We start from the raw sequence: 25,346 nt of genomic DNA on the forward strand, positions 1-25,346 counted from the left end.
CGCTGCTCTTGCTGGTGTGGAGGTTTGTTTATTTTCTATTATTGAACCATTATTTAACTAGGCGAGTCAGTTAAGAACAAATTCTTAGTTACAATGACGGCCTAGGAACAACGAGTTAACTGCCTTGTTCAGGGGCAGAACAGCAGATTTTTTTTGACCTTGTCAGCTCGGGGATTCGATCTAGCAACCTTTCGGTTACTGGCCCAAACGTGCGAACCACTAGGCTGGAGGGGGGAGCTCTCTTCAAATCAGGACTACCTGCATATATTATGTTGGGATGTCTGCTGCTTTATCAGACTTTTTTTTGTGTGTGATTGGAAAGAGTCGTGTTGCTTCCCTTTTCATAGGGGATCCCCTGCGTGTCACTTTTCTTACTGAGCTGGTAAGGAAAGAGGATGCTTGTATACCAGTCCAAGTGGGAGTTTCACTTAGTAGTTCTCGTGTTTTTTCTATATTCTATACTCATTGTTCGATGGAAATTGATTGGATATTCAAGACATAGCCCGTTGTCTGCGTTTTCACCTGAAACTAAATGTTCATGTCCTAAGTGGGCTGTACACTGGAATTGGCCTCTCTACCTTCTTATTCTATACATTGGTGAGTTAGTTGCACATTATCTGGCAACTTAATATTGTATGTGGATGTCTATGTGCATGAGTGACTAATAACATGCAAGCATTTGTTGCGGGGGGGGGGGGGGGAGAAACCAGTCGCTCGTTGCCTATACAACAGATTTTTGAAACAGAACCCAGAGCATTAGTGCCGGGTTTGGGGGGCCAACTGGTCCCATCTGTTCTGTTCTAGCAAGGTCCAAAGCAATGAGATGATCTTCGAAAGCAAGCTTCCCCGTCCCTGACCGGCAGAATGTTCGATCGATGTGTCTAGACCTCCACCATGTCTAACCTGCTTTAGCACAGAAGGACACGACAGACATGACGAAACACGACAAACACGACAAACACGACAAACACTCGACAGACGATCCAAAGGAACAGATAGACTGCTTTCCCTTCCCCGTGTTACTTGGAGACTCATGATAGTTTCTGTTCAGTGTTTCTTGTCACTCAAGTCCAACCTGAGGGAGTTTTGTCTTCATACCTCTTCGTACGGCTGTGGTGGAGGCAGTCATTTACAGTTGCTGCCAATGGGTTGTACTATGACCAAACTTTCCATCCAATTTCTGTCAATTCTTAACCCTGCCGGGTTAAAAAAAGGATTAAACAAAGTCACTCCCCACTGTCAATTCAACATCTGTTCCACGTTGGTTCAACGTCATTTCATTGACATAATGGTTGATTCAACCAGTGTGTGCCCAGTGTATGCATACTTCTCTGACTTTTCACTTTGTTGGACTTTGCTTGCTTTGGGGAGCATGGCAGCTAATTTTCTATTAAAAAAAAAATCTTAATTCTGACATAGGGTTCTTTGCTTTTGTACTTGACACTGTGCTGCTCTCCAGTTAGACTGAACCGCTTATGGGCCGCCACAATGTATGTGGGAGTCCCTGCTGTTACCCTGACTGCCAGGCTCTCCCATTGCAGCTTTGGCTCCAGAGCCATGCAAGCCCATCTGATGTGGTCTCTCCATCTGACTAGTCGCCACCCATCCATCCACCAGCCTTTTGGAGGGATCCTACAGTACAGGAGGGACCCAGATTGTTGTAGGCCATTTACATGTAAATACAGAGACGCAGGGCCTGCGCCCGTGTTCAATATTGAAGGGGTCCTTTGCACACAGGTCTCTCTGTGTGTGTGCATATGTGAGTGTGCGGTGCATGTGTGTGTGCATATGTGAGTGTGTGTTGCATGTGTGTGTGGCCTGCTCCAATACATCTAAAACACGCAGCTGCCAAATTACAGGGAATGTTTTAATACAAGTCCATTATGTGGTCCCTCATTGCATTTGTCACTGGATGCATTCCTTCACAACTGAATATTCAGGGAACGATTGATTTGTTCATTATTTGATTGATGTCTGAGAAAAATGTACTGAGAGCCAAGAATATTTCTGCAAGTAAGTTAAGTCATATAAATATATTAGCTAGACATTTACTGAGATTGACAGAAAGAGAAGTGCAAGGGAAAGACAAGTCCAACATTGTAAGTGCAGGCCCCCAGAGAGGTACTAGAGATCCCTGGGCAATGGCAAGGTTTCACCGCAGGGTCACCCTTAAACCATTAAACATGTCTACATAGCCATCCTCCCACTAGTATAGTGAGTCAGTTTGGGCTTTCCTCTGTGTTTCTCTCGATGCTACATTCTCACTTCTGACTCACTGATTTAACCATCATAAAGAGGGTACGAAATGCAGTTTCTGAGTCAGGATTAGCAATGTGATAAAAGCCCACCTTGTTCGGCTGTAATAGTGCTTGTGAGATAGAGTACCCCCCCAACCCGGGCCAAGAGAGTGTGCCTGTCAAGGGTGTGTTCTCTTCCAAGGCTTGATGCCAAGTCGATACAACTCTACCATCCTTCTATCCCTCCCTCCTCCTCCCCACTCCTTACGCCTCACGTTCCACAGAACACATATCCAGCCAATGGTGTCAAACTTTTAGCACCTGTCATTTTGCTTGGCCCCTCATGTCGATTCCTCTGGTATGGGATGGGATGGATGTGGAGAAGTGGGTCAACAAAGGTTGATGTTCAAATGGGGATGAGGGTGAGACGGAGGCCAAAGGACTGGCACCCATCTTGGATTTCACAAGCTCACATGTTTTACCCATGATTCACTAAGAGAAGATACCAGTCGGCGACATGTGCCAAAACCATGCAGTGGTCATTTGTATCCACAGGCTAGCCTCAATATGTTCTGTGTGTCAACATGTAATGGTAAACATTGACATGTCTCACAAGATACATGCAATTACAGCAATATCACCATAGTCCATAATTAAAGTTACAATTGTCAGCAGGACTAATATTTTACACTAAACTTGCCAGAGGGTGCAAATGAAGAACGGGACTGCTGCCTTGACATAGGCCATTCAAAAAGAATGGGACACTCCAGTCCAGAACTACAGTATGTACTTCAAGCTTAGAAAACACTGTTTATCTAATCCTAATGTACTTTGAAAGATTTGTCCTAGTTGTAGGAGTGGTTGGAAAGTCAGACATAAAGTGCACACCAAGCCTGACACTTGCTGGGCCCGTGAGAGCCCGTCTTCCATATTGTGTCCCTGTCCCAGGAGAAGGCCCGATGGTGACTCTTCCCATTGTGCAGTAATCCAAAAATCATGTTGGAGTGCCTTGGAATCAAATACAGTCTGTGTGCCTTTCAATCCTATCTCTCTGTAAGCAGTGTAGGTACTGAAGGACTGAAGGTTTATCTTAACACAGTGGATTATCATAGCCCCCTAAAAACCTCCTTCCCATATCCAAGAATTGAGCCTCAGCCTCAGCCTAGGCTAAACACTTCCCCCCAGATTCAGGATGCAACAATAAATCCACCCCTCCATCCATACACACACAGAGAGTACAAATACAGAAGCAGCCTCCTGAGATACACTGAGGCTTATCTGTGGAACGTTAATAAGTAACAATACTCTGATTTTGTGCACTCATGGGTTGCTGTTTTTACGTAGCTTCAATTTATACATTGGATTACGTACAATGTGCTGCATGTATAGTGGAGAACTCCCTTGGTAACCACAGTGACTGGCTGGCAGAAGATGGAGAAGGGAGAAACTTCTATTACATAATTTGCTCCGCTAGAGTGGAGTACCTAGAATGACATACATATCAAGCATGAATACATTTGACATTTGACACAATTTAGTAGTGTGGCTTCTCTTCTTTTTTTTATGTCGTTAAGGAAATTAAGAATATGGGCATGACAAAAAATGTTGCAGAATTGACCTGTAATCAAGGTCCTATGAATCACATCCTTCATTCCTATTGCTTTTTCCGCAATTGAAGCGCAAAATGAGATAAGATAAAGCAGAAGCAATACCAAATGCCATTTGATAGCCGTTGAAGAAAGCAATATGTAACCAAATAAAATGTGTGGAATCTGTCTATTTCAAAGACAGCAAGTGTGGTAACATAAGATTTGACTTGCGTAAAAAACCATCCCTTTGATTCCATGTTTGTTCTTGCTACACAGTGGGAAATATACTGAGGGACCTTCCATGATAGAATTGTCAGATAAATTCTTTACAATAAAAATGTTCAAGAGAGGATGATGATTTGCGGAGGAGAGCGTGGTCAGGATGGCGCGCGATGAAGTTGGTTATTTTCCCATCATGCCTCCCGCCAGGGGTCTCAGTAGTTGGGATGCACTAATGAGCCTGGTGTTATTAATCCTTGCAATGGGGTACATGAATTCACTCCCGAGCAACGGCTTCAGCAGCCCGCCTTGGCCCATAAAACCTGGAATGTATTCCTTTCATGTGCTCTGCTGATTATCTACTCTGACAACAATATGGTAAGACTTCCATGCCCCTGTCGCGCAGCCCCTGGCCCCAGGCCATCCAAGGTCATCTCCGACACACTTGGACTTTTATGGGTGGTCAAGGAACACGCTGACAGGTCAGAACGGGAGCTCCTTTACGATTCGTCCTAAACATCGGCCTCATTTGGAATTAGTTTATGTGTAGGTGCTGCGTAAATCACATTTATTCTGTTTTCTACTTTCAAACGGCGTCCGCAGCTTTGGAGTCACTTTGGAGAAAAACCAACAAAACTTGAAGCCGTGCGGTTATGCCCGTTAAAATGATAGCATTTGCGTTTTTATTGTTTGTTTTATCGAGTTTTTCTCGCCACATGCACGCAGTCATCTGTGAAACATAGCTGTAAAGTATGATGATCGGTTGTGAAATAATTCAGATAAACAGATTTTTCATTATATTCTTATTGACTGTTTTGAAAAACTGGGCGCCTCTCTTTCAGGCTAGATTTATTCCCAGTGAGCAGAAACTAACTTCCACTTCCCTGCCTATTTCCCCCAACATAGATAGTAGATATACTACTTTAATTTATGGATTTATGATAATTTACTGATCTTACTCTAACTGCTAAAAAGCACAGTTTGGTGGAGTTAGACTAACGAGGTGTTGACAGCTGTTTGCTGAGAAATAGAGAGCCTAGTCTTTAATACCGAGACACTGCCAAAAGCCAAGCCTACCGACTGTAAAGTTCCCCTTTACCCCATCAGTGTGACCTCAGCAGCATGGTCCTGTTCGCTTCTTTCCTCAGTGCCCTGAACTTCAACTCACTGCTATGATATGGGCAGCAGGTAGTCTGGTTTGAATCCCAGAGGCAAGGTTACAAAATTTGTATATGTGCTCTTGAGCAAAGCACTAAACCCTAATTGTTCCTGTAAGTCGCTCTGGTTTTCCTTGTGTTTGACACCATTCTATCCACCAGCCTCCTCTGGTCTCCAAATCATCAAACTCCTTTGAGTTTTTGGATACTCACAAGCTGTGTGTGTGTGTGTGTGTGTGTGTGTGTGTGTGTGTGTGTGTGTGTGTGTGTGTGTGTGTGTGTGTGTGTGTGTGTGTGTGTGTGTGTGTGTGTGTGTGTGTGTGTGTGTGTGTGTGTGTGTGTGTGTGTGTGTGTGTGTGTGTGTGTGTGTGTGTGTGTGTGTGTGTGTGTATTTCAGAGAGAGCGAGAAAAAAAATAACAGAGAAAGAGAGAGAGTTTCGCCCTAGTCTAAACCTTTGATTTTGAGTTACCCTGTTTCACATAACCCTTTAGCCTGTCCAGTGTAATCATTTTAGAAGTTCCCCAGTAGGATTCACTGAGAAAAAAAACAGTTTTGTGGGAGTTAATAAAAGATCCATACAAACATGGTCTTTGCTTTGCTTTCTTGAGTAAGGCAGCTCCAAAATGCAAGTGTTTCAGCCTAGCTCGGTGCTTTCTGTGGTGGTGAGGCAGCCATTGGGGAAAAAACTGAGCGTAGGGATTGGTAATGTTCTCTATAGTTGCGCCGTGATTCACTCAGTGTTCTGTCAGGCATGGGGACACTACGTCACCGCAAAATCTACAGGGAGAGCTAAAAAATTCAAGCCCCTTGGGTGCTGCCATATATTTACATTAGAAGTGCCCTGCCCATCCAAGAAGGTCATTGGGCACAGATAAAATGATGTCAAATCACATTATATCTACTGTAGATTTGATTGGATTGATCATGTCAACGTCATACTTTTAAAATCTTAGTTAGCAAGCCGTCATCATGATCAACCAAATCGACAATCTACTGGCAAATCCTTTTCAATCCATATGAAGAGAAATTATAGAGAAAACGTATCGGTGCTTATCAACCATTGGATACAAACATTACACAACAAGTTGGAAATCGAAAATTCAACAATGAGTGGTTTGGAAGGAATCAGAGGCTAACTACAAGAGTTGGATATCAATCACTAGCCTGCTATTCAGTGGAGTAGGTGTGTGGTCCAAGTCTGGGTTTAAGGGTCTCTTTTCCAAGCTTAAAAATATAAACATTCACAAGTTCCTAGTTGACTTGAAAGCAGCATAAATCCAGAGAATGCCAGACATTGATGGCAAAATTTGCCCACAAGAAGGACCACCTTGCAATTCAAGTGAGTCCAAAAATGGGGAGACACCTGGGTGGCACAGTGGTCTAGGGCACTGCATTGCAGTGCTAGCTGTGCCACCAGAGGCTCTGGGTTCGCGCCCAGGCTCTGTCGCAGCCGGCCGTGACCGGGAGGTCCGTGGGGAGACGCACAATTGGCCTAGCATCGTCCGGGTTAGGGAGGGTTTGGCTGGTAGGGATATCCTTGTCTCATCGCGCACCAGACTCCTGTGGCGGGCCGGACCGCAGTGCGCACTAACCAGATCGCCAGGTGCACAGCGTTTCCTCCGACACATTGGTACGGCTGGATTCCGGGTTGGATGCGCGCTGTGTTAAGAAGCAGTGCGGCTTGGTTGGGTTGTGTTTCGGAGGACGCATGGCTTTCGACCTTCGTCTCTCCCGAGCCAATATGGGAGTTGTAGCAATGAGACAAGATAGTAACTACTAACAATTGGATACCACAAAATTGGGGAGAAAAGGGGGTAAAAAAAAACATTTAAAAAATAAGTATTGTATGCTGCAGCATAAATTATAATAGTTTGGTCCCTTCCCCTTTATAACTTAACCTACTGTTCTGACTTGGTGGTGCACATGTAGCCTATAGCCTGTATTAGAGAAATGTCATCATCAAATATTGTCAGCGCTTTCATTGTCTGCTTATATGCCCCTCTAAAAACATAGCTGTAGCCAGAACTAACTATCTACTCTTGCATTCAAAAGATGCATTCCTCACCGGCTTCTAGTTTCACCCATCCACAGTGAGACTGCAGTGTAGAGATAGCAGACGGCTCCCTCATAGTGAGGGAGCCCTCAGATCCTCAGAATGTTCTACAGTTGCACCAATGTTCTACAGATTTTGACTGTCTGCATCACAGCTTGGTATGGCAACTGCCTGGCATCCGACCATAAGGTGCTACAGAGGGTAGTGCGTATGGACCAGTATATCACTGTGGTCGAGCTCGCTGCCATCCCGGACCTCTATACCAGTCAGCGTCAGAGAAAATTGTCAAAGATTCCAGCCATCCAAACCATAGACTGTTCTCTCTGCTACTACATGGCAAGCCAGTCTGGGACAAAAAGGCTCCTGAACAGCGTATACACCCAAGCCATAAGGGGGTATACATTTTTTCCAAGATGGCGTGTCAGTCAGATGTTTGTCTTGTCCCATCCCATGTATATATTGTTTTCTTCGTATATATTTTTTATCTCAATTTCCATCTACTGCAACCCGTCTCACCCAATGTGGTACGGACCTGCTATTTTACACTATTTTAGAACTGGAACCCCCATCAGAAGCTAGCCAGCAGCTAAAGTCAGTTAGCCACTGCTAGCGGTCATCACTGTTACCTCAGACATCAGCCAGCCTCAGCCCGGTCAATTCCTGACAGTCTGCACAGCGCAATATCAACCCAGAGCATATCAGACTGCTTTCTCTTCCACATCTCCGGATTCCTACCGCAAGCTCTGAACCTTTACACCGGATCATCGCAGCTAGCTAGCTGCTATCCGAGTGGCTACTCCTGGCTAACGTCTCTGTCCCAAAGCAAGCACCAGTTAGCCTCGAGCTCGGCCCATCTCCCAGGATATGCGAAGAGATCCTTCAGCCAATTCTTGGGCTACAATACCTATTTGGCCAATTGGCCTGGACCCTTTTACAGCCGACATGGACACAGCACCGCCGACGTAACTGTCCAAGGGGGTCTCAACAGGCTATTCTGTTACGATGTCGCCGAAGAACCGTCTACTAGCCCTGGCCCGCTAGCTTTTCTGAATGCTGTGTCCCCTGCTTGTCTAGCGTAGTAGTGACTACCAAATGGCACCCGAACTCAACTATTGCTGCTCTTTTGACCCTATGATCACTCGGCTACACAGATGATGCCCCCTGGACTGTTTCAACAACACGGTACCTCATTTTGTTTACCTGTCGGCCCCAGCCTCGAACTCAGGTCCTGCATGTACCTAACTAGCACGCTCTGTTCATTCATCGCCATTTACTCGTTGTTGTCTTAGCTCTTCTGATCAACACCTGTGTTTGCTTTACACCTCTCTCTAATGTCAATATGCCTTGTCTACTGCTGTCTTGGCTAGTTCTTAATGGTTTATTTCACTGTAGAGCCCTCAGTCCCACTCAACATGCCTTAGATAGCTCTTTTGTCCTGTCCCACACACATTCGGAGACCTCACCTGGCTTAACTGGTGCCTCCAGAGACGAAACCTCTCTCATTGTCACTCAACGCCTAGGTTTACCTCCACTGTACTCACAACCTACCATACCATTGTCTGTACATTATGCCCTGAATCTACTCTACCACCCCAGAAATCTGCTCCTCTTATTCCCTGTCCTCAACACACTAGACGACCAGTTCTTATAGCCTTTAGCCATACCCTTATCCTACTCCTCCTCTGTTCCTTTAGTGATGTAGAGTTTAGCCCAGGCCCTGTAGCCCCCATCACCACTTCTATTCCCGAGACGCAATCTTTTGTTGACTTCTGTAACCGTAAAAGCCTTGGTTTCATACATGTTAACATCAGAAGCCTCCTCCCTAAGTTTGTTTTATTCACTGCTTTAGCACACTCCGCCAACCCTGATGTCCTAGCCGTGTCTAAATCCTGGCATAGGAAGGCCACCAAAAATTCGGAAATTTCCATCCCCAAGTACAACATTTTCTGCCAAGATAGAACTGCCAAAGGGGGTGGAGTTAGCCTGTAGAGTTCTGTCATGCTATCCAGGTCTGTGTCCAAACAGTTCGACCTTCTACTTTTAAAAACCCACCTTTCCAGAAATAAGTCTCTCATTGTTGCCACCTGTTATAGACCCCCCTCAGCCCCCAGCTGTGCCATGGACACCATATGTGAATTAATTGCCCCCCATTTATCTTCAGAGTTTGTACTGTTAGGTGACCTAAACTGGGATATGTTTAAAACCCTGGAACCTGGACCTGGTAGGTTATCAAGGAACCTACCAGGTACAATCCTAAATCTGTAAACATGGGCACCCTCTTGGATATCATCCTGACATCTAAATACACCTCTGCTGGCTTCAACCAGGATCTCAGCGATCACTGCGTCATTGCCTGCGTCCGTAATGGGTCCGCGGTCAAACGAGCACCTGTCATCACTGTCAAACGCTCCCTAAAACACTTCAGCGAGCAAACCTCTCTAATGAACCTGGCCCGGGTATCCTGGAAGGATATTGACTTCATTCCGTCAGTAGAGGATGCGTAGTTATTCTTTCAAAGTCCTTTCCACAACATCTTAAATAAGCATGCCCCATTCAGAAAATGTAGAACTAAGAACAGATATAGCCCTTGGTTCACACCACACTTGACTGCCCTTGACCAGCACAAAAACATACTGTGACATGCTGCATTAGCATCAAATAGCCCCCGCGACATGCAACTTTTCAGGGAGGTTTTTAACCAATATACAAAGGCAGTTTGAACAAGCTAGCCTTCGCTTTCTTAACAGAAATTTGCATCCTGTAGCACAAACTCCAAAATGTTCTGGGACTCTGTAAAGTCCATGGAGAATAAGAGCACCTCCTCCCAGCTGCACGCTGGAGCACTGAGGCTAGGGATCACTGCCACCACCGATAAATCTACAATAATCGAGAATTTCAATAAGCTTTTTTCTACGGCTGGCCATGCTTTCCACCTGGCTACCCCTACCCCGGTCAACAGCCCTGTACCTTCCACAGCAACTTACCCAAGCTTCCCCTATTTCTCCTTCACCCAAATCCAGATAGCTGATGTTCTGAAAGAGCTGCAAAATCTGGACCCCTACAAATCAGCTGGGCTAGACAATCTGGACCCTCTCTTTCTAAATATATACCCGCCACCATTGTTGCAACCCCTAGTACGAGCCTGTTAAACCTCTCTTTTGTATTGTATGAGATCCCTAAAGATTGGAAAGCTGCCACGGTCATCCCCCTCTTCAAAATAAATAAATAAAGGTAAATAAAATTAAAAGGGGGAGACACTCTAGACCCAATCTGTTATAGACTTATATCTATCCTACCCTGCCTTTCTAAAGTCTTTGAAAGTCAAGTTAACAAACAGATCACCGACCATTTCGAATCCCACCGTGCCTTCTCTGCTATGCAATCTGGTTTCTGAGTGGGTCATGGGTGCACCTCAGGCATACTCAAGGTCCTAAATGATATCACAACTGCCATCGATAAAAGACAATACTGTGCAGCCGTCTTCATTAACCTGTCCAAGGCTTTCGACTCTGTCAATCACCGCATTCTTATCGGCAGACTCAACAGCCTTGGTTTCTCAAATGACTACCTCGCCTGGTTCACCAACTGCTCTTCAGATAGAGTTCAGTGTGTCAAATCGGAGGGGCGTTTGTCTGGACCTCTGCCAGTCTCTATGGGAGAGACTGTATAAATCAATGTCGCTCTTGCTGCTGGTGATTCTCTGATCCACCTCTAAGCAGACGACACCATTCTGTATACTTCTGACCCTTCTTTGGACAATGTGTTAACAAACCTCCAGACGAGCTTCAATGCCATACAACACTCCTTCTGTGGCCTCCAACTGCTCTTAAATGCAAGTAAAACTAAATGCATGCTCTTAAACTGATAGCTGCCCGCACCCGCCCGCCCATCTAGCATCACTACTCTGGACGGTTCTGACTTTGTGGACAACTACAAATATCAAGGTGTCGTTTGGTTAGACTGTAAACTCTCCCTCCAGACTCACATTAAGCATCTCCAATCCAAAACTAAATATAGAATCGGTTTCCTATTTCGCAACAAAGCATCCTTCACTCATGCTGCCAAACATACCCTCGTAAAACTGACTATCTTACCGATCCTTGACTTCGGCGATGTCATTAACAAAACACTACTCAGCAAATTGGATGTACAGTGGGGCAAAAAAAGTATTTAGTCAGCCACCAATTGTGCAAGATCTCCCACTTAAAAAGATGAGAGGCCTGTAATTTTCATCACAGGTACACTTCAACTATGACAGACAAAATTAGAAAATAAATCCAGAAAATCACATTGTAGGATTTTTTCTGAATTTATTTGCAAATGATGGTGGAAAATAAGTATTTGGTCACCTACAAACAAGCAAGATTTCTGGCTCTCACAGACCTGTAACTTCTTCTTTAAGAGACTCCTCTGTCCTCCACTCGTTACCTGTATTAATGGCACCTGTTTGAACTTGTTATCAGCATAAAAGACACCTGTCCACAACCTCAAACAGTCACACTCCAAACTCCACTATGGCCAAGACCAAAGAGCTGTCAAAGGACACCAGAAACAAAATTGTAGACCTGCACCAGGCTCGGAAGTCTGAATCTGCAATAGGTAAGCAGCTTGGTTTGAATAAATCAACTGTGGGAGCAATTATTAGGAAATGGAAGACATACAAGACCACTGATAATTTCCCTCGATCTGGGGCTCCACGCAAGATCTCACCCCGTGGGGTCAAAATGATCACAAGAACGGTGAGCAAAAATCCCAGAACCACACGGGGGGACCTAGTGAATGACCTGCAGAGAGCTGGGACCAAAGTAACAAAGCCTGCCATCAGTAACACACTACGCCGTCAGGGACACAAATCCTGCAGTGCCAGACGTGTCCCCCTGCTTAAGCCAGTACATGTCCAGGCCCATCTGAAGTTTGATAGAGAGCATTTGGATGATCCAGAAGAAGATTGGGAGAATGTCATATGGTCAGATGAAACCAAAATATAACTTTTTGGTAAAAACTCAACTTGTCGTGTTTGGAGGACAAAGAATGCTGAGTTGCATCCAAAGAACACCATACCTACTGTGAAGCATGGGGTGGAAACATCATGCTTTGGGGCTGTTTTTCTGCAAAGGGACCAGGACGACTGATCCGTGTAAAGGAAAGAATGAATGGGGCCATGTATCGTGAGATTTTGAGTGAAAACCTCCTTCCATCAGCAAGGGCATTTGAAGATGAAACGTGGCTGGGTCTTTCAGCATGACAATGATCCCAAACACACCGCCCGGGCAACGAAGGAGTGGCTTCGTAAGAAGCATTTCAAGGTCCTGAAGTAGCCTAGCCAGTCTCCAGATCTCAACCCCATAGAAAATCTTTGGAGGGAGTTGAAAGTCCGTGTTGCCCAGCAACAGCCCCAAAACATCACTGCTCTAGAGGAGATATGCATGGAGGAATGGGCCAAAATACCAGCAACAGTGTGTGAAAACCTTGTGAAGACTTACAGAAAACATTTGACCTCTGTCATTGCCAACAAAGGGTATATAACAAAGTATTGAGATAAACTTTTGTTATTGACCAAATACATATTTTCCACCATAATTTGCAAATAAATTCATTAAAAATCCTACAATGTGATATTCTGAAATGTTTTTTCTCTCATTTTGTCTGTCATAGTTGAAGTGTACCTATGATGACAATTGCAGGCCTCTCTCATCTTTTTAAGTGGGAGAACTTGCACAATTGGTGGCTGACTAAATACGTTTTTGTCCCACTGTACTCTATCACTGTGCCATCCGTTTTGTCACCAAAGCCTCATATACTACCCACTACTGCGACCTGTATGCTCTCTTTGTCTGGCGCTCGCTTCACATTCGTCGCTAAACCACTGGCTCCAGGTCATCTATAAGTCTTTGCTAGGTAAAGCCCCACCTTATCTCAGCTCACTGGTCACCATAGCAGTACCCACCCATAGCACGCACTCCAGCAGGTATATTACCCTGGTCATCCCCAAAGCCAACTTCCAGTTCTCTGCTGCCAATGACTGGAACGAATTGCAAAAATCACTGAAGCTATCTATATCTCCCTCACTAACTTTAAGCATCAGCTGTCAGAGCAGCTTACCGATCATTGCACCTGTGCACAGCCCATCTGTAAATAGCCCACCCAACTACCTCATCCCCATACTGTTATTTTTTTGTTGCTTCTTTGCACCTCTATCACTCCCGTGTTTAATTGCTAAATTGTAATTATTTCGCCACTATGTCCTATTTATTGCCTTACCTCCCTAATCTCACTACATTTGCACACTGTATATACATTTTTCTATTGTGTTAGTGACTGTATGTTTGTTTATCCCATGTGTAACTGTGTTGTTTGTGTCACACTGCTTTGCTTTATCTTGACCGGGTCGCAGTTGATAACAAGTTCTCATTTACAACTGGCCTACCTTGTTAAATAAAAGGTGAAATTAAAAAAGAAGACTGCTGAACAGTTAATCAAATGGCTACCCTGACTATTTGAATTGATTGACTCTTGCACCGGCTCAATGCACACTCACTGGACTCTACCCACACACATACTACACTGACACTCCAACACACACACACTCACACTCACACACACACACACACACACACACACACACACACACACACACACACACACACACACACACACACACACACACACACACACACACACACACACACACACACACACACACACACACTTCACATACGCTGCTGCTACTCTGTTTATTACATTATCCCTCTAAGCTGCAAGAGTTCACAGAGCACAGCTCCCCTCTGACTGCCAGTCAAAAGAAATAACAGCTAGCGCACTCAACTTTCTAGAGTTTTCAACTTTAGTTAACACTGTCAAAGTTACACTCTACTGTGGGAATTGTGATCGAATCAAAGCAATATTAGCTACTTTCAATGTAACATACCAAAACAAAAAGTATTATGCAAGAATTACTATGCAAAACTAACTGTGCAGTAGATTTTGTTGTAGGCATGACTCAGGCCTATACTCTCCACAGACCAGTGCGGTATAACCAATCAGAGCTGCAGTAGGCCTATATGCAAATAGACCATTGCCATCCATTCATTTTGAACTGGACTGTGATTACAGCATGAGCGGTCATGAGGAGATGCGCTTGTTTTGAGATCAAAGCGAGAACTGCATGTAGCCACCTGTGCAGATTTGTTCATATTCTTTGCTAGTTAGTTATTTATTATCCCAATTATAACTAATTTCTAGTAAACAATGAAGGAGTGGTTGCATCCTACAAGAGCTCAAAATGTGTGCATTTTTAGCCATCTTTGAAAGCGAGTCAGGTAATAGTTTTTTGTTTTTTTTGTCTATCTATTTCCATGTTATAGGATACATTTTCCTCCATTGTTTTTGATGGTAGGCCACACTGGTAGGCCTACATTATGATCAAATAGCCACAGTAGCCTACTTTTCCACTTTTAAAACTGTAGTGGGACAGCCTCAGTGTTCACAGTAAACGCACACCGGAAGTTGCACAGAATTTTCACAACATTCTATTTTGCGGTAGGCAGAGTTCCTCTGTCCAGTGTCTGTGTTCTTTTGCTCATCTTAATCTTTTCTTTTTATTGGCCAGTCTGAGATAATGTTTTTTCTTTGAGACTGGTGTTTTGCAGGTACTATTTAATGAAACTGCCAGTTGAGGACGTGAGGCATCTGTTTGTCAAACTAGACACTCTAATGTACTTGTCCTCTTGCTCAGTTTTGCACCGGGGCCACTCCTCTTTTTACTCTGGTTCGAGACAGTTTGCTCTGTTCTGTGAAGGGAGTAATACACAGCGTTGTACGAGATCTTCAGTTTCTTGGCAATTTCTCACATGGAATAGCCTTCATTTCTCAGAACAAGAATAGACGGACGAGATTCAGAAGAAAGTTATTTGTTTCTGCCCATTTTGATCATGTAATCGAACCTACAAATGTTGATGCTTCAGATACTCAACTAGTCTAAAGAAGGCCAGTTTCATTTCTTCTTTAATCGGGACAACAGTTTTCAGCTGTGCTAACATAATTGCAAAAGGGTTTTCTAATGATCAATTAGCCTTTTAAAATAATCAACTTGGATTAGCTAACATGCCATTGGAACACAGGAGTGATGGTTGCTGATAATGGGTTTCTGTACGCCTATGTAGATATTCCATTAACAATCATCCGTTTCCAGCTACAATAGTCATTTACAACATTAACTATGTCCACACTGTATTTCTGATCAATTTGATGTTATTTTAATGGCCAAAAAAAATTGTTTTTCTTTAAAAAACAAGGTCATTTCTAAGTGACCCCAAACTTTTGAACAGTAGTTATATATTGAAGTCGGATGTTTACATACACCTTAGCCAAACACATTTAAACTCAGTTTTTGATAATTCCTGACATTTAATCTGAGTAAAAATCCCCTGTCTAAGGTCAGTTAGGATCACCCCTTTATTTTAAGAATGTGAAATGTTGGAATAATAGTAGAGAGAATGATTGATTTCAGCTTTTATTTCTTTCATCACATTCCCAGTGGGTCAGAATTTTACATGCGCTCAATTAGTATTTGGTAGCATTGCCTTTAAATTGTTTAACTTGCGTCAAACGTTTCAGGTAGCCTTCCACAAGCTTCCCACAATAGGTTGGGTGAATTGTGGCCCATTCCACTTGACAGAGCTGGTGTAACTGAGCCAGGTTTGTAGGCCTCCTTGCTCGCACACGCTTTTTCAATTCTGCCCACAAATTTTATAAAAGATTGAGGTCAGAGCTTTGTGATGGCCACTCCAATACCTTGATGACTTTGTCCTTAAGCCATTTCGCCACAACTTTGGAAGTATGCTTGGGGTCATTGTCCATTTGGAAGACCCATTTGCGACCAAGCTTTAACTTCCTGACTGATGTGTTGAGATGTTGCTTCAATAAATCCACATAATGTTCCATCTCATGATGCAATCTATTTTGTGAAGTGCACCAGCCCCTCCTGCAGAAAAGCACCCCCACAACATGAAGCTGCCACCCCTATGTTTCACGATTGGGATGGTGTTCTTCGGCTTGCAAGCCTCCCCTTTTTCCTCCAAACATAACGATGGTCATTATGGCCAAACAGTTCCATTTATGTTTCATCAGACCAGAGGACATTTCTCCAAAATGTACGATATTTTATGGCGGTTTTGGAGCAGTGGCTTCTTTCTTGCTGAGAGGCCTTTCAGGTTATGTCGATATAGGACTTGTTTTACTGTGGATATAGATACTTTTGGAACTGCTTCCTCCAGCATCTTCACAAGGTCCTTTGCTGTTGTTCTGGGATTGATTTTCCCTTTTCACACCAAAGTACGTTCATCTATAGGAGACAGAACGCATCTCCTTCCTGAGCGGTATGGCGGCTGAGTGGTCCCATGGTGTTTATACTTGCGTACTATTGTTTGTACAGATGAATGTGGTAGCAAGGACCTTTGCCGTTTTCTTTCCGACTTGCAGTCCGTAAATGTCTGGAAACATCAACTTGTAGATAGGTCATGTAACAGCCACTGTGTGACTGTTGTCTTATTGCTGTCTCTGGCTTATGTAGAGCCCCACAGTGGAGGTGTCATAATACCCATAAACCCTAGCGGTCAAACAGGGAAATGGTTGCAATAGTTTTTCCACTATTCCTTTTCCCATAAGGAACCACTTGAAGTAAGGGCTGTGTTTTGTGTATCCTTTCCCTGACATGACGTTTCGATAACCATGTAAATCTTTCTCAGACCAGATTACTTTTATCAATATATGGGTCTCTATTTACTCAGATTCTAAAATGCTAATTAGTATCAAAGTAGAGACATGTAAGACTACAAATCTCTACAAGCTTTGCTCTTCAGCTCTAGCTGACACCTATGCTAACAGGTATTGTGTCAATTTAAAACTTGCACAAGACAGTGCACAGAATTGTCCATTTAAAGCAATCTAGACAATTTATTAATTACTACATTTAGCTAACATTAGATAGTTAATCCAGAGATCACTACCTTTGCCTCGATTCGGCAGTCTCATCCAGATGATCATGGTATTTTCTAGTTCTTTATGATATGCTAATTTGCTGCAAATGTGATTATCATTTTTTTTTGGGGGGGGGGTCAATACAGGTGTTGTCCTAGAGAGATTAAAATGTCACGCCCGAGTAAACCTGCATGAAACACAGGCCTTATTTTAAGTGTTTCTAAAATCCTCTATGGGAAAAATGTATGATTGGAACCATTTCCCTGTTTGACCTCTGGGCACAGAAGTCAGCTCAATCTTTTGATGTCCATTTGATTGAGTTGTCAACCAAAGTGAATTCAACAAAACATTTCACCATTTCATTGGATTTAAGTTAAAAGTTGGGGGGAAAAAATATGAAATGCCCTTATATTGATTACTTTTTGCAAATCCGTTTAGTTTTCCATGTTGAATCAACGTCATCACGTTGATTTGGGGGGTTGAAATGACTTGGAAACAACGTTGATTCAACCAGTTTTTGGCCAGTGGGCATATGAACAAAATGATCAAAGAGCAAACAACGAAGTTACCACAACACACAGGTTGTAATATGTTTTGTTTTCTTCCTGGTTTCCCCCGTGTTTTGTTACCCACGCGCTGCTAGTGCATTGCAGTAAATGTCTGAAAGGAGACATAAGCATTGGGTAAATGGTATTGTCCAATTTCAGCATTGGAATTATAGTAGCCTGATGTTATTTCTGTTTGCTCTGCACAGTCACTAAAGAACGCTGTCCCAGATAGTCCCACCGTGAAACAAGGCGGCTGCTGCTCAACACTAGGTTCATTCTCACATCTCTACAACACTTCACAGTGAGCAGTGAACATAATCGAGTAGGTTGTATGCCACAACCTTTTCTTTTTTTCTGGGGATGTTAGTTTTAGTTTAGGGGATACATTTCATAACATAATTCCTACCCCTTTTAATTGGTGTATGTTTGTGCAATAGCCTACTATTAACCTATTTAAACCAATTCGTTTCTAAAATAAATTAAACATAAACAATCTTATGTTTGAGTAGACATTATGTTATCTTTAGCAGACCGACAAATAAAAATGACACATTTAAAAGCTACGTTTGCGTCACCCTTTGAATGTGCAATAGTGGCCAATGGGCTTTATGGGTGTCAACGCGAAGTGGCAGTGTAGTGTTTTTCTTCGTGGGGCACGCAGGCTTCCACTGCCAAGCCTCTATACATGTACTCTTCGTATTCCTAATACGGAATTTAGATAACGCTGTGGCTCTTTCCCGAGCTGTCTCTTCATTATACATCACCGGTTACCTCAGACGGAAAAATAATTGGCCGTTTTCCTTTTCTTGGAGAAGAGCAACCCTGTGGGATTTGTATCCGCATATCCCTTTCATATAGCATAACCGTTTGATTATGAGGACACGATCAGATGTTACATTAAATTAAAATGTTTGTTTTTAAATCTAAGAGTTATGATTATATTACAATTAAAATAAAATACAAAAAAAATCTATCAACATCAGTTTATTTAAATATAGGTTTGGGCTATTTGATTACATATAGGCTAATCATCTTGCTATCCCATTCAATTAAACCATTCCCAAAAGTAGGCCTTGCCTAGGCTACATATTATTTGCTTGATTGAGAGCCATGATTGTTTAGACTATTTTCCCTTTAATTATAGGTTATTCAATTGTTCTCAATTGATGGTCATTTATGAATATATATGTTTCATGAGTAGCATTTTTGTGAGATTAATAAAACTAATCTCAAAAATTGATTATTTATTTTAATTGTGTAAACCACAGACCTTACAGGTAACACTTTTTTCATCGTTTCCTGTAAACAGGCTCACAGTCACTTCACATAATTGGTGCTGCAAACAAATGTGTCACTTCAGAAAGAACAGATGAGGACTGGCTGCTGTCGCGTGCGTTAATGATGTAAATAAAGTAAAGTAATTTTATTATTTCACATCATTTTAACTTATTTGAATTTCAACATGCACACTTTCCGAGTATTCGAAGATAGATTTTTCAATGGGAGGCATTTCCATTTGACATACAAAAAAAAAGAGTTCTCAACAGATTAAACAACAAATAATGAGTAGATATGCACGGGGAGCCTAAACGTGACGTGTAGCGCACGTGTGGACTGATTAGACGCTGCTAGGAATTGTTTGTGGGAAAATCGACTTTCTAATTAACTGCATAAGGTTTGTTGTTGTAACATGGAAAGGGTACGAATTCGCACATACAATATAGCCCCGAGGAATGCGTAAAGTAACAAAATAATCCGAAATAGTTTCAATCCAAGGTTATTTTTTTACAAGAGTAAAATGTTAACTGTGTAGATATTCCAAGAAGAAAACCAATGACCTAAACCTCATGTCTCCATCATAATCCGATCAAACGTTATTGGAGTGTTTACCCTTGTAGGATGGCCAGAATTTGGGTGACGGGAGACGAGAAGAAAAAAAGTGGTGAAAAATCTGGAAAAACTGCATCGTGTCAGAGCCTTAATTCTTGCACAGAATCTAGCCTATTGGCTACTTGACAGGCTCATTTTCCCATTTAACCCATCTTCTCGAATCCGCAGTATAGAGGTAAGATGGACATCGCGTTTGAGACATGACATGTAGTATTTTCATATTTTAGTATACGCTTTATATTAATTCGACATTCCTGTTTTTTCGAAGAATTCTTTAAAAAAAACAAGCCTCGGCCCATCTCTGAAATCTCAACTGAGTACTTAGTGAGCATAGCTTTCTATTTCCAAAATATTTTACACGTAATTCAATTTGTTAATTTTGCGACACGTGGAAACAACTTTGTAAAGTAATGTTCTCCAGTTGTTACGAGAAACGCGCACCGCTATGTCAACAGAGCTTATATTAGATCCGACCTTTTGGGCAGACCGCTAATGATATGTTAGAAACCGTACGGAACGATTCAGAACATGAATAATCATGTCTTCATACTATATAACAAAAGGAAGTTCAACTTCATAACCAAAGCGCGTTTTCACCCACTCTGGTCAGTGGGTGAACACCTTGTGTCTCCCAATTACTTTGATATGTTTCGGGAAGAAACTCAGATTTTTCTAGTCCTTAGGGCATATTTTAATCAAAGTGTAAAATGTTCAGTTAAAGTCGTTGCATACAGGCTAATTACTTTTATCCATAATATTCTCTAACATTGCGCATACCTAACAATTTAGCGAATTTCATGTCATGGGCCTGTAGAATAGCCTAAATCATATCTAAAAGGTTATTTCGTTATAGGCTACCCAAAGTCAGTGCAAATGTACAATGGATTTAAAATGGTTAGCCTATGTCAATTATGGTAGCCTATGTCTAATTGAATTAAATCATTGAGTTGAACCAATGGGCATGGGAAGGGCTGTAGCCTATTCCATGGATCCCCAAAAGCTCCTCCCCTGATGCTTGCTGTGAGTTGGGTGTGTGAATAAGGCGATCATATAAGAGCCCTTGAACAATTCGTGAGCAGATCATAATCGTGTAGTAAGCGTAAATCCGTAGGTGCAACTGAGAAGGTCAACATTAGTTAGCAGAGGAGTGGCGAACCGCACACAGAGGACTCATACCAGGGCGCAGTGGTGTAGCGTCTTGATGGTTGTAATTGTAGCCAATTTTTGGATCCTTTAAATTTTTGTCGTGTCTGCTATTTCAAAAATAATGCAGCTGGAGAATATTCTTCCCAGCGCATCAACCATCAACTTACCCAATACTTTTTATAACCTCTCGTCGTCAGATAGTGCAAATAATAGCCCGGGGCCATCGCAGATCGAATATCAAGAAGTTGACCGGGCGGAATCCGAACCAAGTAACGGTCCCAATAAATATTTGAGCGGAGTGGGGAACGCCATGATGGGTGAGGGAGAGGGCAATGCCTTCACAGGGACTAAAGCTGCCCCAGACGGAAGAAAAGGCTCACCGGTGCTCGGTGAAGATGACCAGTCCACTGGCAGGCGGTACCACATAGATGAACTTGGCTCTGACAGATACTTTATCTCGTCCTCGCAGACGAGCTCCGATGTGGCAAATCAGTGTTCCCTCTTTCCATACGCAGGACAAACTGGGACAATGTACAGCGGGTCAAATGGATCCAGGTATTCCTCCCTTCATTACGGATCGGTCCTGCCTCCAGCAGGCTTTTCATCCTCCGTGTGCCCTAGCCGGAGTCAGTTTGGCAGTAGCTACCAGTTCGGCCAGGGTCCAGGTTGCCTGTACCCCTCCTATCCGGGAACGGGTTCGGGTATTGGTTCCATGGCTCTCCCAGGGTCCACACCGGGAACGAGGGCTCAAGTTTATCTCTGCAATCGGCCCCTGTGGCTCAAGTTTCACCGATTCCAGACGGAGATGATCATCACGAAACAGGGCAGGTGAGCAGAGACGTTGGAGACAAGTTGATGGAATGTCATGTTTGATGATGGCTACCTTACTAAATATCCGCCCATCTGATGTTCCAATAGTCGTTTATATTTTGGTGTCATATTTGCATATTTTGACAAATGTTATTCACACCATTTTTATGAATAGCCATACATTTGACTTGTACATATATTTGTAAATTATTATGTAATCTATACAAACGTTTAATACTTTTTTTTCGTGCAGGAATAGCCTAAGTGAGTGTCAAATATTGATTAGTTCATGCCATGACCTAACCTTACGAATTCTCTTGAATGCAACGACTCCCTCTGATAATTTTCGTTTGAGTAAACACTTGAAATTGCATAATTGTGACAATATGTATTTTCTTTCAGGCGGATGTTTCCATTTCTCAGTTTCAACATCACTGGACTTAACTTGACCGCGCATTACAACGTATTTGTTGAGGTCGTGTTGGCCGATCCAAATCACTGGCGATTTCAAGGAGGAAAGTGGGTTACTTGTGGGAAAGCAGACAACAACATGCAAGGTGAGACTAATATTAAATGCACCTGTAATGTAGGTTCCCTATTTAGAGGGATATTTTCAAAATAAGTTCTCTATAGGCCTACAGAAGCAGCACATTTCAATTAACGGAAATGAAATTCCATTTCGACGACGCATAGCTTGTCAATTAGGAACGTTTCGTTAGATGTCAATACACATTTCCCTAACATTTACACCATGTAACTGGTCATTTATGCTGTGCTGCTGGTCGTTTCCAACCACACCATCACTTTACCTATACATGTTTTTGTTGGTTGATTATCCCTATTTTAAAAGAAAAGACAACCATTCAAACATTGTTAGCTGGTAACATTGGTCTATAATGTGCTTGACCCGTTTCCAGTTTTCCTGGAAAACGGATTAAATTATTATTCATTATTAGTCATCTTTTTTTCTCTCCATATAGTGTAAAATGGCTTACCAATTTTTACATATTAGCCTAATAGCTCCAGTTTCACATCTGATTGCTTTTGAAAATTGAAATCCTGAGCATGTGATTCCATAATAGTAAATTGGCAAATTGCTAGTCTTTTGGGAAATGTATAGAGTTTGACACATGTAACAGAAATTCAAATTAAGAAATGGGAAAATATCACTGTTAATCCTTATATTTTTGTTTTGCATTTGTGCTGCATTGTACTTTAATATTTTGATGTTTTATGTCCCACAATTTATTAAATCACAGGTAACAAGATGTATGTTCATCCTGAATCCCCAAACACTGGCGCTCACTGGATGAGGCAAGAGATCTCCTTTGGCAAACTGAAGCTGACAAACAACAAGGGGGCAAATAATAACAACACACAGGTGAGGCCTACACTGCAATTGATTAATTTGGACTCAAATGTCTTTGGCTGGTTTTAAAAAGCGGTCTATGGTGTTCTACATCACAAATCAGTCCAAAACCATATATTTGTATTTTGATATTTTGACAGTGCTATTGGCAAAAATCTCCAAAGTAATTGGTGACGTGACAAATAACTGACCACATTTAACTGTTTTGAAAGCATGAAAAACCCAAGCACTAACTTTGAATTCACACCTTTTTTTTGGAGATGATTGTCCTGCAGTCTCTGCACAAATACCAGCCTCGGCTGCACATCGTGGAGGTCACCGAAGAGGGAGTGGAGGACATAGGCAGTGATGCCAAGACACAGACCTTTACTTTCCCAGAGAACCAGTTCATTGCAGTCACTGCCTACCAGAACACAGATGTAAGATACCCACTACTATCAATCTAGATAAATCTTAAGATTTTTCTTAAGTTTCTGCACTGAGTACACAAAACATTAAGAACACCTGCCATTGACTGACCAGGTGAAAGCTACGATCCCTTGTTGATGTCACTTGTTAAATCCAATTCAATCAGTGTAGATTAAGGGAAGGAGATGGGTTAAATGGGTTAAATAATTATGTAAGTCTTGAGACACAATTGAGACATGGATTGTGTATGTGTGCCATTCAGAGGGTGAATGGGCAAGACAAAAGATTTGAGCGCCTTTTAACAGGGTATGGTAGTAGGAGCCAGGCACACCGGTTTGTGTCAAGAACTGCAACGCTGCTGGGTTTTTCACAAGTTTCCCATGTGTATCAGTAATTGTCCGGCACCCAAAGGACATCCAACCAACTTAACTGTGGGAAGCATTGGGGTCAACAGGTGCCAGCATCCCTGTGGACTGCTTTCAACACAGTAGAGTTCATATCCCCAAGGAATTGAGGACGTTCTGAGGGAAAGGGGTGGCGCTAACTCAACATTAAGGTGTTCCTAGTGTTTGGTATACTCTGTGAATATTGTCGGTCTATAAAATGGGTTTTTGTCAACACTTCTGACCATGGCTTGAACATCGATCTCTCCTTTCCAGATCACACAGCTTAAAATCGACCACAACCCCTTTGCTAAAGGCTTCAGAGACAACTATGACTCGTAAGTGACAATGACTTCCTTTTTTGCATGTGGTATTGGGGCCATTTTTTCCCCTGCTCTGCTAACTTTTAGTCTCAAGTGTGAACTTGTTTTTCTTTTGCCAACGACTCATCCTTGGACCTTTCTTGTCTCTCTTCCACAGGATGTACACAGCCCCGGAGGGTGACAGACTGACCCCATCCCCGACAGCCTCCCCTCGCTCTCACCAGATTGTGCCGGGTGCCCGCTATGCCATGCAGCCCTTCTTCCAGGACCAGTTTGTCAACAACCTGCCACAGAACCGCTTCTACACTGGGGAGCGGGCCGTGCCCCAGACAAACAGTCTCCTCTCCCCCCAGGCTGAGGATGCCGGGGCCAGCTCGGCTCAGCGCTGGTTCGTCACCCCGGTCCAGCAGTCGGCCTCCAACAAGCTTGACCTATCCTATGACCAGGACTACTCAGCCAGCAGTCTGCTGTCCTACGGCATCAAGCCCCTGCCCCTCCAGACCTCCCATGCCCTCAGCTACTACCCCGACTCGGCCTTCGCTTCAATGGCGGCCGGCTGGGGCACCAGAAGCACTTACCAGAGGAAGATGACCACAGGCCTGCCCTGGTCCCCTCGGCCCAGCCCCCCAGCCTTCACAGACGACCAACTGGCTGCTAGTAAAGACAAGCTGCCCGAGGAGAGCACCGCAGCCTCCACTTGGGTAGAGACGTCCCACTCGCTGAAATCTGTGGACTCTACCGATTCGGGCGTGTACTCCATGGTCTGCAAGAGACGCCGGATGTCACCTGGTGGGTCGAGCACAGAGAACTCCCCCACCATCAAGTGTGAGAACTTGACCACAACGGAAGAGTACAACAAAGACAACCCCAAAGGCATGGGCTACTATGCCTTTTACACGAGCCCCTAAAGACTATTTATTAAAATCATATTCTTTAAAAAAAAAAATGAGTGCCCACTTTTTTTTTTAAATACCCTTTTCTCTAAAGGTGCCAAGGCTTTGTGCTCCCAAGCAAGCTGCACAGATTACTTACACTCCCCGAACACACATGCATTGTGACAAATGTTTTTAAAGCATGTCCCCAGTTGATTTAATTTTTTACTAATGTGATTTTATTTAAGGTCATTTTGTTGTACAGTATTTGTGCACTTTAGTATGTGATGTATCTTGTACAAAACTGTATTCATGAGGTGTTATGAAATGGGTAATAAAAACAAGCTTTTTATAAACAATGTC

The 25,346-nt window shown here is 43.0% G+C and overlaps 1 protein-coding gene across 5 annotated transcripts; it reads left to right on the forward strand.

Moving 5' to 3' along the window:
- LOC124043666 (eomesodermin-like) lies at window positions 1-25,346 on the forward strand. Of its 5 annotated transcripts, none has more exons than XM_046362486.1 (7): window positions 1-22; window positions 21,334-21,646; window positions 22,031-22,185; window positions 22,888-23,009; window positions 23,258-23,416; window positions 24,065-24,126; window positions 24,269-25,346. In XM_046362486.1, the coding sequence occupies exons 2-7, from the start codon at window positions 21,348-21,350 to the stop codon at window positions 25,017-25,019; spliced, it is 1,548 nt and encodes a 515-aa protein (XP_046218442.1). In that variant the 5' UTR covers window positions 1-22; window positions 21,334-21,347; the 3' UTR covers window positions 25,020-25,346. The 5 variants fall into 5 exon arrangements, with proteins under 5 accessions (XP_046218442.1, XP_046218440.1, XP_046218441.1 ...); XM_046362484.1 differs by lacking the exon at window positions 1-22 and adding an exon at window positions 19,104-19,194 and having other exon boundaries at window positions 21,016-21,646; XM_046362485.1 differs by lacking the exon at window positions 1-22 and adding an exon at window positions 19,170-19,194.

The sequence above is a fragment of the Oncorhynchus gorbuscha genome, linkage group LG09 (genome assembly GCF_021184085.1).
Source record: "Oncorhynchus gorbuscha isolate QuinsamMale2020 ecotype Even-year linkage group LG09, OgorEven_v1.0, whole genome shotgun sequence".
NCBI lineage: Eukaryota > Metazoa > Chordata > Actinopteri > Salmoniformes > Salmonidae > Oncorhynchus > Oncorhynchus gorbuscha.

Coding starts and splice junctions, on each gene's coding strand:
- LOC124043666 (XM_046362482.1), top strand. CDS start 20,940: ATGCAGCTGGAGAATATTCTTCCCAGCGCATCAACCATCAACTTACCC. Junction 22,186..22,887: donor AGCAGACAACAACATGCAAG/GTGAGACTAATA, acceptor ATTAAATCACAG/GTAACAAGATGTATGTTCAT. Junction 23,010..23,257: donor CAAATAATAACAACACACAG/GTGAGGCCTACA, acceptor TTTTTTTTGGAG/ATGATTGTCCTGCAGTCTCT.